Source organism: Hetaerina americana, unplaced genomic scaffold (assembly GCF_022747635.1).
Source record: "Hetaerina americana unplaced genomic scaffold, ioHetAmer1.1.p SCAF_37, whole genome shotgun sequence".
Taxonomy (NCBI): domain Eukaryota; kingdom Metazoa; phylum Arthropoda; class Insecta; order Odonata; family Calopterygidae; genus Hetaerina; species Hetaerina americana.
This window is the reverse complement of record NW_027286952.1, coordinates 1166939-1180234: the sequence shown is the minus strand read 5'-3', so window position 1 is coordinate 1180234 and position 13296 is coordinate 1166939. Positions and strand designations below refer to the sequence as shown.

Genomic DNA, 13296 nt, shown 5'->3' with positions numbered 1-13296 from the left:
TTTGACCTATCTGGCATGGTGACCCTACCAGGAGCAATTATCATTGCTCCCACCAGCACAGCTCAAGGGCTCATCAGAATGCATAAGCCCTTCCACCACATCAAGGTTGTAGTCCATAAGAGGGCATCAAGGTATGACAAGCGGTAATTTTATTTTAACCATTTGTCAAAATGTGTTAATTAAGTATTTGTTTTTTGTGTGACATATCTTGTTATTTTATTATTGAAAAATAATAAGAGATAAATATAAAATAAATAATTTTTCCGTGGGTTCCTAAGGTCTTGTCAAGCAACTCCTACATGTGCACTTCATCAACCTCATCCATTCCTTGGCTTAGGCGGTCGTGATACTGACTACATCATGTGTGAAGTCAACAATAATTCCAGTGAACGTGTAAGCTGCCCACATTTCATTCACGCAATCAGATGTGATGGCTTCCCTCGCACATTCCACATTTGTAATGGCAGCCAGATGCTATGAGCCTTCCAAAATGAAGGGATGGATCCTTTCTTATCACCATCATTTTGATTCATGGAGTTGTTGAAATGTTTAAATATCAAGCCATGAAACCCTTGGTCCATGGTTTGAAGCAATGATGTCATATTTCGGGGCAGGAAAACTATCCTTACGGGAATAGGTGTTTTGACGTCATTTAAACTCTTTGAGTGTCCTGGTGGATTATCAAGCTGCAATAAATCCTTCCTATGTCCCTCCTAGTCTTGGCAGTAGGCCGGGTCAATGGGGCAAAACTGTCGCCCCAAAAATATTTCTCGAGTTATCCAGACTTTAATATTAATCATCCCAATTACAAGCAAATGCAAAAAAATATTATTTCACTTCTTCTAATGATTATGAATAGTAAACCAGAAGTGTGACCTTTTCAAAGCATCATGAAGAAGTTCCACCATTGAATAAACCAGCAATGGTTTCAATTTAAAGTAATAAAGATAAAATTAAAGGCATTTGCTCCAAGGAACAACAACAGCAATCGGCCAGTGGATCCTTTGCATCCCGATTCACGTTTCTCCTTCCTAAAGATTAAGGGGCAAGTGGGCATTCCGTTCAGTTGAAAAAGAGCAGAGGAGGGAAGGAACCACGCTTGATGATTACTTGAAATTCACCCAAGAACCAAACAGCTGCTCTCTTATTGGCACTTGCTGACCGAGTCACCCCTCAAAGTAATACCGTCAAGACCTGCTGGCTGTTGGAAACATGGGATCCAACTCGTACTGGCATTCTATGATTCAGAACATTCATCGCCTTCATCTTTCTTCAAACACTGGGATGAAGTTAAAAAGCTTTGGTGTAAATGACTGCACGTGTAAGAGACAACATTTGACTGCGATGACTAAAATCCATGAAATAAGTAGTTTTAGATTTCTCTAAAACCTTCATTCTCACCAACCCAAGAACTTTTACAGCAAGTGGGTGCAAGCTCGGACAAGCATCGCTGTTTTGCAGAGACGAGTCGACATGGCGCCATCAGCAAGACAGCGCTTCACTTCTCGCAGCCGCCGCTAGAAGGCGGCACCTCACTGATTGCATTTGTCGTGCAGTTGGCACGTAGAAAGACCAGTCAAGTTTTTTTTTGTGCAGACCTTGTTTGACAGTGTGTGCATCGTGGGTAAGCAAACCATCAAAAGGGGAAAATAAAATTTGCACTGTTGCAAAATTACACCAAAGGAGGTATGACACTAAATCTGCCTTGGTTCTGGCATAGATACGGTGAGAATCATAGAAACAATAAATGGACCAACCTTAAATTCTGAGTGCCGAGAGGGGTTGGATGGCACATGCAGCTCTCCACTGAAGTATGCCTGGCCAAGGCGCCATAAATCAGGGAAGTGGTCCCACAAGGCCTCAGTCAAGGCCTCCACAAAGAGCACCCCAGGTGGGGCAACGCCTTGCACTCCCATCGAGCTTCCCTAACGAAACATAAGGTTGATTGAAGTCATCTTTTCATTTACAAAGTGCATCTAGAAACACATTCCATAGATAAGGCTGTTTATTTCTTTAGTTTTACAATTATTGCGGAACATTTATTACATCGACCAACTTACCTGCAAGTCGAACAAAATGAAAGCAAAGGATATTCAAGGTTCATCACAGGGTATATCTGCTACTCACGAGGAATTCCTGAGAAGAGGCACTGTTAGAAGTCTTCACAAATTTGGATGGGGACATTCCTCTCAATGACTTCACTGCAAATGAAGAATGAATGATACATTAAGTTCTAAAATCACATACAATGCTAGCAGGAAAACTGACATTTCAAGTGACAATAGCAAGCCACACAGACATCAAGTCAAAATATTGTGGAGCCATGTGCCATTGCTTAGACATACACAGCCATAACTCACCATTTGAGTATTACAGAGCTACAAAATAAGGCTGAGAGATTATTTACCGATGCTGCACACTTCCACTATAAATCACTATTTGCGAGTTACTATGACTATTTACGAAGAATTTCGGAGACTGATTCATGGTAAAGAGAACATTAATGCTCTGCTATTATGATTTGGAAAGAGAGAACATCATTGTACAAAAAATAGAGGAAAATTTGTGTTATATGCTATCCAACAAGTTATCTGAGACAGCTAGATATAAAGATATAATAACATCACAAACATAAAATATGTACAAGATGACTACAAAATAGACTGTTGATATTGTACATTCATGACTTCTGGTTCCGGCCTTGAATTCCAATAATCCAATGTAAGAACTATTTTCATCTGAACAACATTCATTTACATACGAGGTCTGTTCAAAAAGTATCATGACTTCTGTGTTTTTTTGCAAATTATTCATTTATTCATGAACATCTATTTTGTTCCTTGCAAGGTAATCCCCATCAAATATTATACACTTGTGCCAACGTTTTTCCCAATCCTCAAAGCACTTCAAAAAATCATTTTTTGTGATATTGTTCAACTCCTTCGATGCAGTCTTTATCTCGTCACTCGTAGTGTAGCGTCGTCCTTTTATGGGCCTCTTCAATTTCGGGTACAAGGAAAAGTCACTGGGGGCCAGATCTGGGGAATACGGTGGCTGCGGCATCATTAGTGTGTTTTTTTGGCCTAAAATTTGTGCAAAAGTAACAATGTGTGAGCAGGGGCATTGTCATGGTGCAAAAGCCAATTTTTGTTCTCCCACAAATCCGGGTGTTTGTGGTGGATTGCTTCGTGCAAATTGCACATAACTTGCAGGTAATAATCCTTATTTACCGTTCTACCCTGTGGCAAGAACTCACGATGCACCACGTCCCTACAATCAAAGAAAACTTTTAGCAAAACTTTCACATTCGACCGAACATTATGATTAATTAACATTGGCGCACTTTTTTCGGTCTTGGCTCGAGCTGCAGCTTCCATTGGGGTGATTGAGCTTTCGTTTCCATGTCATAGCCATAAACCCATGACTTGCCACCAGTTATGACCCTCTGGAGCAAATTTGGGTCGTCCCAGACCGAGTCATTAGCAATGTTAATGCGATGCTGTTTTATATCGAAATTGAGGAATTTTGGTACGAATTTCTCGGGGACCCGTGTCATGCCCAAGTCATTGGTAAAAATCGAATGGCACGAGCCAATCAATCGATATGTTTAGGTCCTCAGCAACTTCTCTAACAGTGATTCGACCAATTGGCCAATGCCATTTTCTTCACTTCATCAATGCTTTCGTCTGTTGTTGGCGTGCTTGGGCATCCAGCACACTCATCGTAGTTCATATCTTCTCGGCCCTCTTGAAAACATTTTGTACCACTGATTAACATTGCCTCGGTCCAAAGTAGCTCCTCCATATGCCACAGTCAACATTCGGAATGCATCCGCACACTTAAATTTCGTTTTTCACAAAAAATTTGATTCTGATTCTTTGATCCATTTTTTGGAACAGACAAAAATCGAAGATAAGCCAAAACATGTCCGAGCAAAACAGCTGTCAACAATTAACTGAACATTCAAAATGGCCAAACTTTTTGGTATAAGTGCAAGACACAAATGCGAACATAACGCCACAAAAAAATAAAATATACTTAACCCGTGAAAATTCAAAGTTTACGATACTTTTTGAATAGACCTCGTATATTCATCAAATCTTAGGATTAATAATTGAGGTGATTTACCAACACCAACCTTAACCTGAAGATTACCAATAATAAAATAATACATAAAATATGTTATTATTATCGTATTGTCATTAATTTTCTCTTCAAACATAATGATTTCTATTAAGGATTGTATACCAATGAAAATTTATCTATCATTTATGATTACAAACCATCAACTTGGTACTTGTAACAGCCAGAAACATTAAACATTTAAGGATGGCATTAAGCAAAAGTTATGGAAAATATTGATGACAGTTACTGCTTGTTACGGTGCCATTATATAAGAAAGATATTTCCATTAATTCATGTAACTTAGAACAACATGAGCAAGACCCCAACAATACTTTAATTTCTTCTTTTTAGAAAAAATTTTCAAAGGAGCAATTAATCTCAAGTCAAACATTCTCTTTAAAAAATGTAAACAATTGTTTAAAATTAAACATATTCAATGGCTGCAAAATTAAGGCTGAAGAAGCATAATGCATTTTATCAATAATGGCAATTTCTTAAAAGTGAAGAATATGGACCATTACGTAGTAATAATTAGATCAATCCTGGTTATAACCCCAAACACCAACTACATCATTCACTGCAGACGTAAATAGACAACATGGACATAGACTCTTTCCTCACCACCTGTTGCTCTCGCAAAAACTTTTTAAACCACTCTGACATGTGGTGCTTGCATGCATGACTTTAGAACAAATTCACTAGAGGTCAATCAATTGGGATAATGAGATGTCTGGATGAAGCAGACCGGAGTGACATGATGGGCATCTCAACCACGGTACTAATTACAAGTGTACCCTTCCTAACACTCAATGATGAACATCCAAATGGTAACTTACATCATTCACTTTAACTCAGCAGCATCACATGATGAAAGTGGGAGAAAAGGGATGAGGAGAGATGGAAATAATTGAGATTCCGGCAGTGATTTAATGATGCTCCATGAAGAAAGGCATGAAAGCAAAGGAAATGCATGCCAACTTCAGGAATACTCTGGAGGACTCAACTCCTTCACATTCAACTGCTGCCAAGTGGACAAACAAGTTTAAGTTTGGTCGGGACAGCATAATTAATGATCCACACAGTGCTCCACCAAAATGTGCCACTACCCCACAAATTATTGCAAAGGTGCATAAAATGGTCAAGGAGGATCGTCGACTGAAAGTGCCAGAAATCGCTGAAGCTGTGACGGGCATACCACATTCATTTCATCAGTGGAATTTTGTAGAAGCAAATTCTCTGCTGGATGGGTGCTGTGTCTTTTGACGCAGGATCACAGATGCATCAGAATGGAAATTTCTGAACAATGTTTCACCAATTATAAGAGCAACCAACATGATATTCTGCTCTGGTTTGTGACCACAGATGAAATCGGTCCATTACTATACCCCAGAGACCAAACAGCAGTCAAAGCAGTGGAAGCATGTTGATTCACCACCACCAAAGAAAGCAAAGTCGATATGGTCGGCCGCAAAAGTGATGGCTTCAGTTTTCTGGGATGCAAAAGGGATTCTGCTGATGGATTATCTTCTCACTGGTCAAACAATTGCTGGACAATACTACACTAACCTCCTGGACCAACTACTGCAAAAGATATATGAAAAAAGGACAGGTTTGGCAAGGAAGAAAGTCATCTTTCATCAAGACAATGTATGCCCACACATGTCGTTGCAATGGTAAAAATACGTGAACTAAGATATGAACTGTTGCCGCACCTGCCTTTTTCACCAGATTTGGCTCCAACAGATTTCCATCTCTTCCCCAAGCTCAAAATTTTCCTTGATGGACGGAGATTCTCATCAAACCAAGAACTAAGGGCCAACTTAGATGGGTATTTTGTAGGCCTGAAGGAAGCTAATTTTTGAGATGGGATCAATGGAACATAGCTGGACTAAGTTGATTAGTGTACAGGGAGACTAAATGGAAAAATAAAAGTCTCACTGAGGTGAGTCATTCATTTCTATTACATTCCGAGATCTTTTCAGATTACCCTTGTAAAAAGGAATTAGGTACACATACTATTTATTTTGATTCTTTTTTCTTTTTACAAATTGAGTTTGCATTCTCGGTTGCTTCATTCCGCAATTGAAGAAAAGGTGGATTTGATCAACGGTCCTAAAAATTTTCCACATAATTTTCTTTGAATAAACCCTGTACATAATTTATTTTGTTAAGCATGGAACGCCTTATCTTATTTTACATTAATTTATATGCAAAAAGTTGTTTCCCAAAATGAGTGTTTCACTTTGTGCAAAACATCGCACAATGAATTATGCTCATTGAATGAGGTTCCACCGTAAATGCTCCCTTAATGGTCTGCAGAGCAATGGAGTCCTTATTAGCTGCCTATTTTTTCTGGTTCCATGTCTACAATTCAGAATAGGCTTCCGATTGCAACTCAAGTTTGAAACCTGCATATACATCCTCATCGAAATTGCTCTTGTGGCAGAGGATCTCAAGTGCTTAGTCAATGCCAACAGCCATGCAAGCAGCAAAAACATTTCACCTGGCAAATAACTGACGCCATGATCTTGGTTGGTACTAAGATCAGTATCTGGCTGGCTTTTCTGGTTGTCCTAATCTCAGGCACCCTAATATTCTTAAATTTTAGTTTCAATAGAGCAAACCATTCCTCCAAAACGAACTACACCACAATCAAAAAGGGAGAGAGGAAAAAAGGAGTGAGTTGGTCACAGCACGATAGACAGAGATGGAAAGCCTCACCTGGTGGAAGACCCGACAATGATTCATTCAGCAGATAAGCCAGGAGAGGACTGGATATTTGATCAATTATGCATTTGATTCTCACTTCAAGATTCAGCTTCAAAGTGTTAGGTTCCATGCCTTCATTTTGATTGTGATGCACACAACTACTAATTAAGCCACTGAAGCCTCGATGCAATCACAAGCGAAACAAAATTATCATGATTAAGAGGTGGGTAGGCTGAGGGCAATTGGGCTGAGATTGAGTTCTGGGATGAGAGAGACAAAGAAATGCCCAACGGCCGACAAGGGACCTACCAGACATGAATGAATTCTTTGGCAAAGATAATAATTATGCATCCTGATAATGATTATAAAAAATAACCGAATCCCGTTTGTGGCATGGATACTTTCAGGTGGGCGGTGAAGTGGATGAAAATATGTTTCGTTGTACAAAATGCATGCGGATGAGTTGAAAACCTCCAAAGAGGCCAACGGTGAGTGGAGTGGATCAGAAATCAGCAATAATGACCAATGGAGTAATGGCGAGAGAGTAACAGGTTGGAAGGGCAGTGCAGCATTCAAAAACAATGAATTATATTGCAGCAACTGCATTGTGTCCAATGATTCTCTCTGGAATGCAAGAGTCGCGCAATAATCCATACAAAGCCATGCTTGTATGTACTTCCAATTAGATTTCCACAGAGATACTCAATGAAATGGCAAAGCACAAAGGGAGCAAACGGACACACTTGATTTCAGAGAGAGCCACTCCACCCCATTGCAGCTTTGATTACAACTACCAACCATCGCCATCCGGGGATGCCAGAGACTCCGAGGAGGAGCAGGAGGAGAGATGTTCGTCCTTGCATGACCGCAGCAGGTGGAGCAGGTGTTGGTGCCGCGCTTGGATGGCTTCCCAGCCTGGATCACCCTCTGCTTCAAAACTCACCAGATTCCTGGGGAAAAATTTCTAAGTCACCAACAATTTACATTTTTCTGTTATTATACATAAACCAGAATGGTTTAAATATAAACATAAACATAGAATTGATGTATGTTAATCTTATTTTTAGGACATAAACTTGTAGAATGGGTCGCAGTAGTCCAGGGGGTAGAGCATTGGACTACTGACCGGAGGGCACGGGTTTGCTTCCCAGACAAGCCCCTCAGCTCCACCCAAGCCATATGATTTTTCAGGTACCAGGTCTACCTGGGAAATGTTAACTGATGCAGGGGAAGGAACTGGCCCCCCTGATCCCTACTGGAAAGGAAGTGGCCCCTACTTAATCCCCCTAATCTGATGTGTGAATTTCACATGCCATACAGAGTGAATTCTACCATCACCTACCAAACCGATCTTTGGGTTGATAACTGTGCTAATGATTTTTTTATATATGGGATGGATGGTCTACTGAGGCCAGCCAAATACCTTTGGTCACCTCATAACTCTTAGAATTACCACAAAAAATCAATGTTTCATGTCCACCCAACCCTCCCCATGGATTACACGCCTTGACGTGCAGGAAGTGCTTGTTTGTTCTAATACTACCTTGATCAAAAAGTTCCCGGAATAACCACCGTGTGGCGCTCCCATCGTTCCGATTTGAGTTCTGTTTTTTTTTGTTAAATTGGTACATCTGTTGTTGATATTCCCTTTAAATCTTAGTGTCATAACTTGACATTTGCAAAAGTTACGTAGCCAAGAGTACATCTATCTCTGTGTGTGTTGGCGATTTTTTACAATTGCAGAAATGGATTTAAATTTGCAACAACGAACTTGTATTAAATTTTGCGTAAAAAACGGATTTAGTGGCGCACGGACGTTGGAAATGTTGGAAAAGTGTTTCGGCAACGATTCTCTAAAAAAAACGGTCGTTTACCAGTGGCACGAGCGGTTCAGAAGTGGTCGTGAGTCAATCGAAGATGATGAACGCAGTGGCAGACCATCGACATCGAAAGTCGGTGAAAAAATTGATAAAGTAAAAGAAATGTTGGTCAATAACCGCAAATTAACCATCAGAGAAATAGCGGAGGACTTGAACATTGCCTATGGATCCGCCCAAGACATTGTGGTTAATGATTTGGGTTTCCGTCGTGTAGCAGCAAAAGACCTCAATTTCATGCAAAAAAGAGACCGTGTTGACGTCGCAAAAGACATGATTTGCGAGGCTGAATCCGATCCCACATTCATCAAAAGGATCATTACTGGAGACGAGACGTGGGTTTATGAGTACGACACGCAATCCAGACATCAGGCAAGTGAATGGCGTTCACCAAATGAGCCGAGACCAAAAAAACCACGTCGTTTTCAGTCAAAAAAGAAGGCAATGCTGACGGTTTTCATGGATTACAACGGTGTAGTGCATCATGAATTTTTGCCAGAAGGCCAGACAGTAAACAAAGAGTATTATTTGGGCGTTATGAGACGTTTGCGTGAAGCAATTCGCCGAAAGAGACCAGAAATGTGGGCAGAAAACTCGTGGATTTTGCACCATGATAACGCACCGTCGCACAGTGCTATCATTATTCGTAATTTTTTGACGAAAAATGCAACAAATACCATCCAACAGCCACCGAATTCACCTGATTTGGCTCCCTGTGACTTCTTTCTGTTCAATCGAGTTAAAAAACCATTACGGGGAACGCGTTTTAGCAGCCGAGAGGAAGTAATGGAAAAATCGCAGGAAGCACTGATGGACATACCGAAAACCGAATATAAAAAATGTTTCGAGGATTGGATCAAGTGCTGGCATAAGTGTGTTGCAGTCGATGGGGATTACTTTGAAGGGGACAATATAGATTTAGATGAATAAACTTGTATTTTTAATTTTCTGAATAAATTCCGGGAACTTTTTGATCAAGGTAGTACACAGGGTTTGTCCATTTGTCCATAAAACAATAAGACTGGGTTTGGTAAAAAGATTTATTAATCTGATCAGCATTTTTTTGTGGAAATTCTTCAAAATAGTCTCTTTGGGTGCCAATACACTGCTGTCAATGCGAGTCCCATGCTGCAAACGCTTCCTGGAAGTTATCTGTCGTTACGTCTTTCAAGCACTCTGTGACAGCCTGTTGGATGGTGGGAACATCTTCAAAACAGTGACCTTCCAGGTTTCTCTGAATCAAAAAGTCATGGTACCCAAAAAACAGGAAAAAGTCTGCTGGGCTAATATCGGGGCTGTACAGTGGCTGCGGCAGAGTTTCAACCCCTATCTGGGCCAGGAAGGCGATCACAATGAAGGTGGTTGTCTGGGCTGGAGCATTGTCATGGTGGAGCTTCCAGTAATATGCTCTCTCGCACAAACCTTCTGAATGATCAAACTTTCAGAAATAATTTTGTGAACCACTGTTTTGTACGTTTTGAGGTTTTTGTCATTTAATCTCTACACACTTAAACGACGGTCGGAGTCCAGATATTTTACTTTGGCCATATTTTTGTCCAAACCACTCGATGAAGGTCATCCAGATCGTCTATGTCTGGAAACACTTTCCTTTTCGTTCTTGAACACACCGAACCATCGGGAAACCTCTTTGTAAGCCTCCTCAACCAAGTCAAGCATCTTGGAAGTGGTTTTGTCCAGGTGAAAGCTAAATTTAATCGTTAAGGCACTGCTCCAGCTAACACTCCATTTTTTAAGTTTTCAGCCGTGACAAAAACCCAAAGACAGCTCTAGTACTATGTATGATCATCACTGAGCCAGAACTCAAATGCAATTTCCTACCTGTGCCTAGACCCCCACCAAGAATCCTGCCACGGGGGAGTGCGCTGCTGGTAACTAGAGAGTCCCACTGCAGCGAGTCTCATTACTTTATGGATGAATCCCGCACCATATAACCATGCTTGCAAGAGCGATAATAATTACTCCAGTAGGGTTCCCCATACAAAATGGGTTGAAAGGTAGGAATCAGGTCAAATGTAGACAGCACAGTGAAGCAGCTAACCCAGTGGAGTGGCCGTTTGAATGATGGTGCCACGTTTCACACACCATTGAGGAGGGCTATAGAAAACCACCTCAATCATTATCCCATGAATTTATGATGAACGCAAGGATGGAAATGAGTCCTCGCAGCTATGGAACTGGACCCACAAGGCCATGCGCAGAGGCTAGCAGCAGAAGGAGAGGCAAGGCTTCTGCGGTCATCATCTCAAAAATCATTGCAAAGCATAAGTGACTGCAGCAGCACAGAAAACACAGAAGACGAATAAACTAGTTAAATAGGGACTTGGCATGTTGGCACAATGTTGAAAACAGGGAATTATGAAAATATAAAGCAGGAGATGAAAGAGGTAGTATAGATATTTTAGGGCTGTGCGAGGCAAGATGGAAAGATAGCAAGAATTACTGGAGCAATAGTAGCATACAGTTGGGGGGAAGAGAGCCAGCAAGGGGTGGCAATAATATTGCACAAAAAGGTGGGAGGAAGTGTATTAAACACAGAGAAAGTGGCCGATTGAAGATACTACTCAAAGTAAAAGCAAAACCAACAAAGTTGGTTATCCTTACGGTATACATGCCACCAAGCAATCATACGAAGGAAGAAATTGACAGAGCGTATGATCAGTTATAGGACACAAACACTTGGTGTAGACACCACAGTAAACATGGCATAGGTAAACATGGAAAATGTCAGGAGACTAGGAAAGGCATCAGTTGGACTATACATACTATGATAGGTCACATACTTATAAACATTGTGATCAATCTGTGCAGTTTCCCAACAAGAGCCAATGCCGATTCACATCATGATTTAGTACTAATAAGGTAAAACATTAGATTCAAGAGGACATAGCTGGGAAGAGAGATGACAAAATGAAATATGCAAAACATTAATTGGGATGAAAACTAAGGACTACCAGGAGAGTGTGGTAAAGTTTATGAGCAAGGACAGGCAACCAGTAGAAGAAAAATGGGAACACTTAATGAAAGAATATTAAAAGCCACAAATTAAACTATAGGAACAGTAAATTGAAAAGGACAATTATTGCACAAAATATCGCATCTTCACTTGGGCCACAGGGCCCATAATCTAGTGTGCATCTTGACATCCAAAAAATTCTACAATGCATTCCAATAATTTGCAAGATATCAAAATTCATGACACACACAGTTGGCCAGGAAAAAAAATCATCCATGCATTCAAAACATTTATAAACAAATAAATGAAACATGAAGTGGCAGAGGAGGTGCAGTCGGTTGGACTCACTTGATGATCTTCTTCTGTTCGTCAAGAGGGGCGGGCACTGGCTCCCTGAGCCGTGACAACAGGGCAGTTCGCAGGGCACCAATGCGCCGGTCGACCTCTTGAAAAACCTTCTGAAAGACCTGTGTGCAGAAGAGGAGGGGGTGAGCGACTGCCCAGAGGGCACACCAGTCAACAAGGGTGGCTCTTCGCATTCGGGGGGCTGACTGCATGGCTATCCACTTGCGTGCAACAACCAAAAACAAAACGCAGACACTGAAACAACTTGCATCTCTTACATGTATGCGACGAAAAAAGTCTACAGCCAGAGTGCTTGCACCATAGCAGTTGCAGTCAGCACAAGGCACTCAATTGAAAGAATCACTGTGAGAGAGGAAACAACGGCAGACGGGTGCACATGCTCACAAGTTACTCCACCAACCATTATCGGTTGAACACAAGTGACACATTTTGAGGTCATGAAATCTACCACATTTAAGTCTGATTTTGAGTTATCCAATTGATTATGAAGATGCCAAAATCCTTCCACAAGTGTTCAAATGTGCAAGAGTTACATGCCCATGAGAAAATTTATTGGATTTTTACAATAATGTCAAAAGCATCTAAGTTTTTATTGAAAACTGAATTACTAAACATTTCATAGTCAGCACCAATACTAAGACTTCTGCAATTCTTATTGCTACTGTCTCAAATAATTTGCTGGAAGAGCATTGCATTGTAAGCGATGATAAATATATAGATAGGATCATAGGCATGCTTTCTAGAGAAACTCTTATTTCATAAACAATAGAATCATTAATCAGAACAAATAGTGTGGTATTATGCAATGACAACACGAGCAAAAGCTTGAGTTCAAAGATTTAAAAACAAGGGTCGATCAATAATCCTTAACAAAATCCAACAGATGGCACTCATAGTATTGCAAAACGTTTGCTTTTAGTAAGTCTCATCTTTCACCGCACAGCTGTTACAATTTCAGCTAAACCCATCATTTCAATGCTTGCACTTTCATAGCCAATTGGAGCAAAAAACTTGTTTAATTATAAAAATAGGAAAAAAATGAATTTAATGGAATGATTAAAAACTTCTATTTAAAAGGCTTAAAACCCAAAGAGATCAAAGCCGAGTTGGATGAAATTGATGGCACATCTGCTCCCGTATTTGTGACTGATTGCAATTGGGTAAATGAGTTTTAAACATGGCCATTTATCCACAAATGATAAATACTGTTCGGAACATCCAGCGCAAGTGACTTCCTCCAAATTG

General features: G+C 40.5%; 1 protein-coding gene across 4 annotated transcripts in view; it reads right to left on the bottom strand.

Annotated features, from left to right (window-relative positions):
* The window catches only part of Sec5 (secretory 5), a 58720-nt gene that overhangs the window by 25109 nt on the left and 20315 nt on the right, over nt 1-13296 (bottom strand). For all 4 annotated transcript variants that reach the window (XM_071589385.1, XM_071589382.1, XM_071589383.1 and 1 more), the window contains 4 exons: nt 12034-12152; nt 7633-7784; nt 2128-2201; nt 1758-1925 (listed from right to left, as the gene is read on the bottom strand). In XM_071589385.1, the coding sequence (XP_071445486.1) occupies nt 1758-1925; nt 2128-2201; nt 7633-7784; nt 12034-12152 (513 nt within the window). The remainder of the gene's footprint in view (nt 1-1757; nt 1926-2127; nt 2202-7632; nt 7785-12033; nt 12153-13296) is intronic.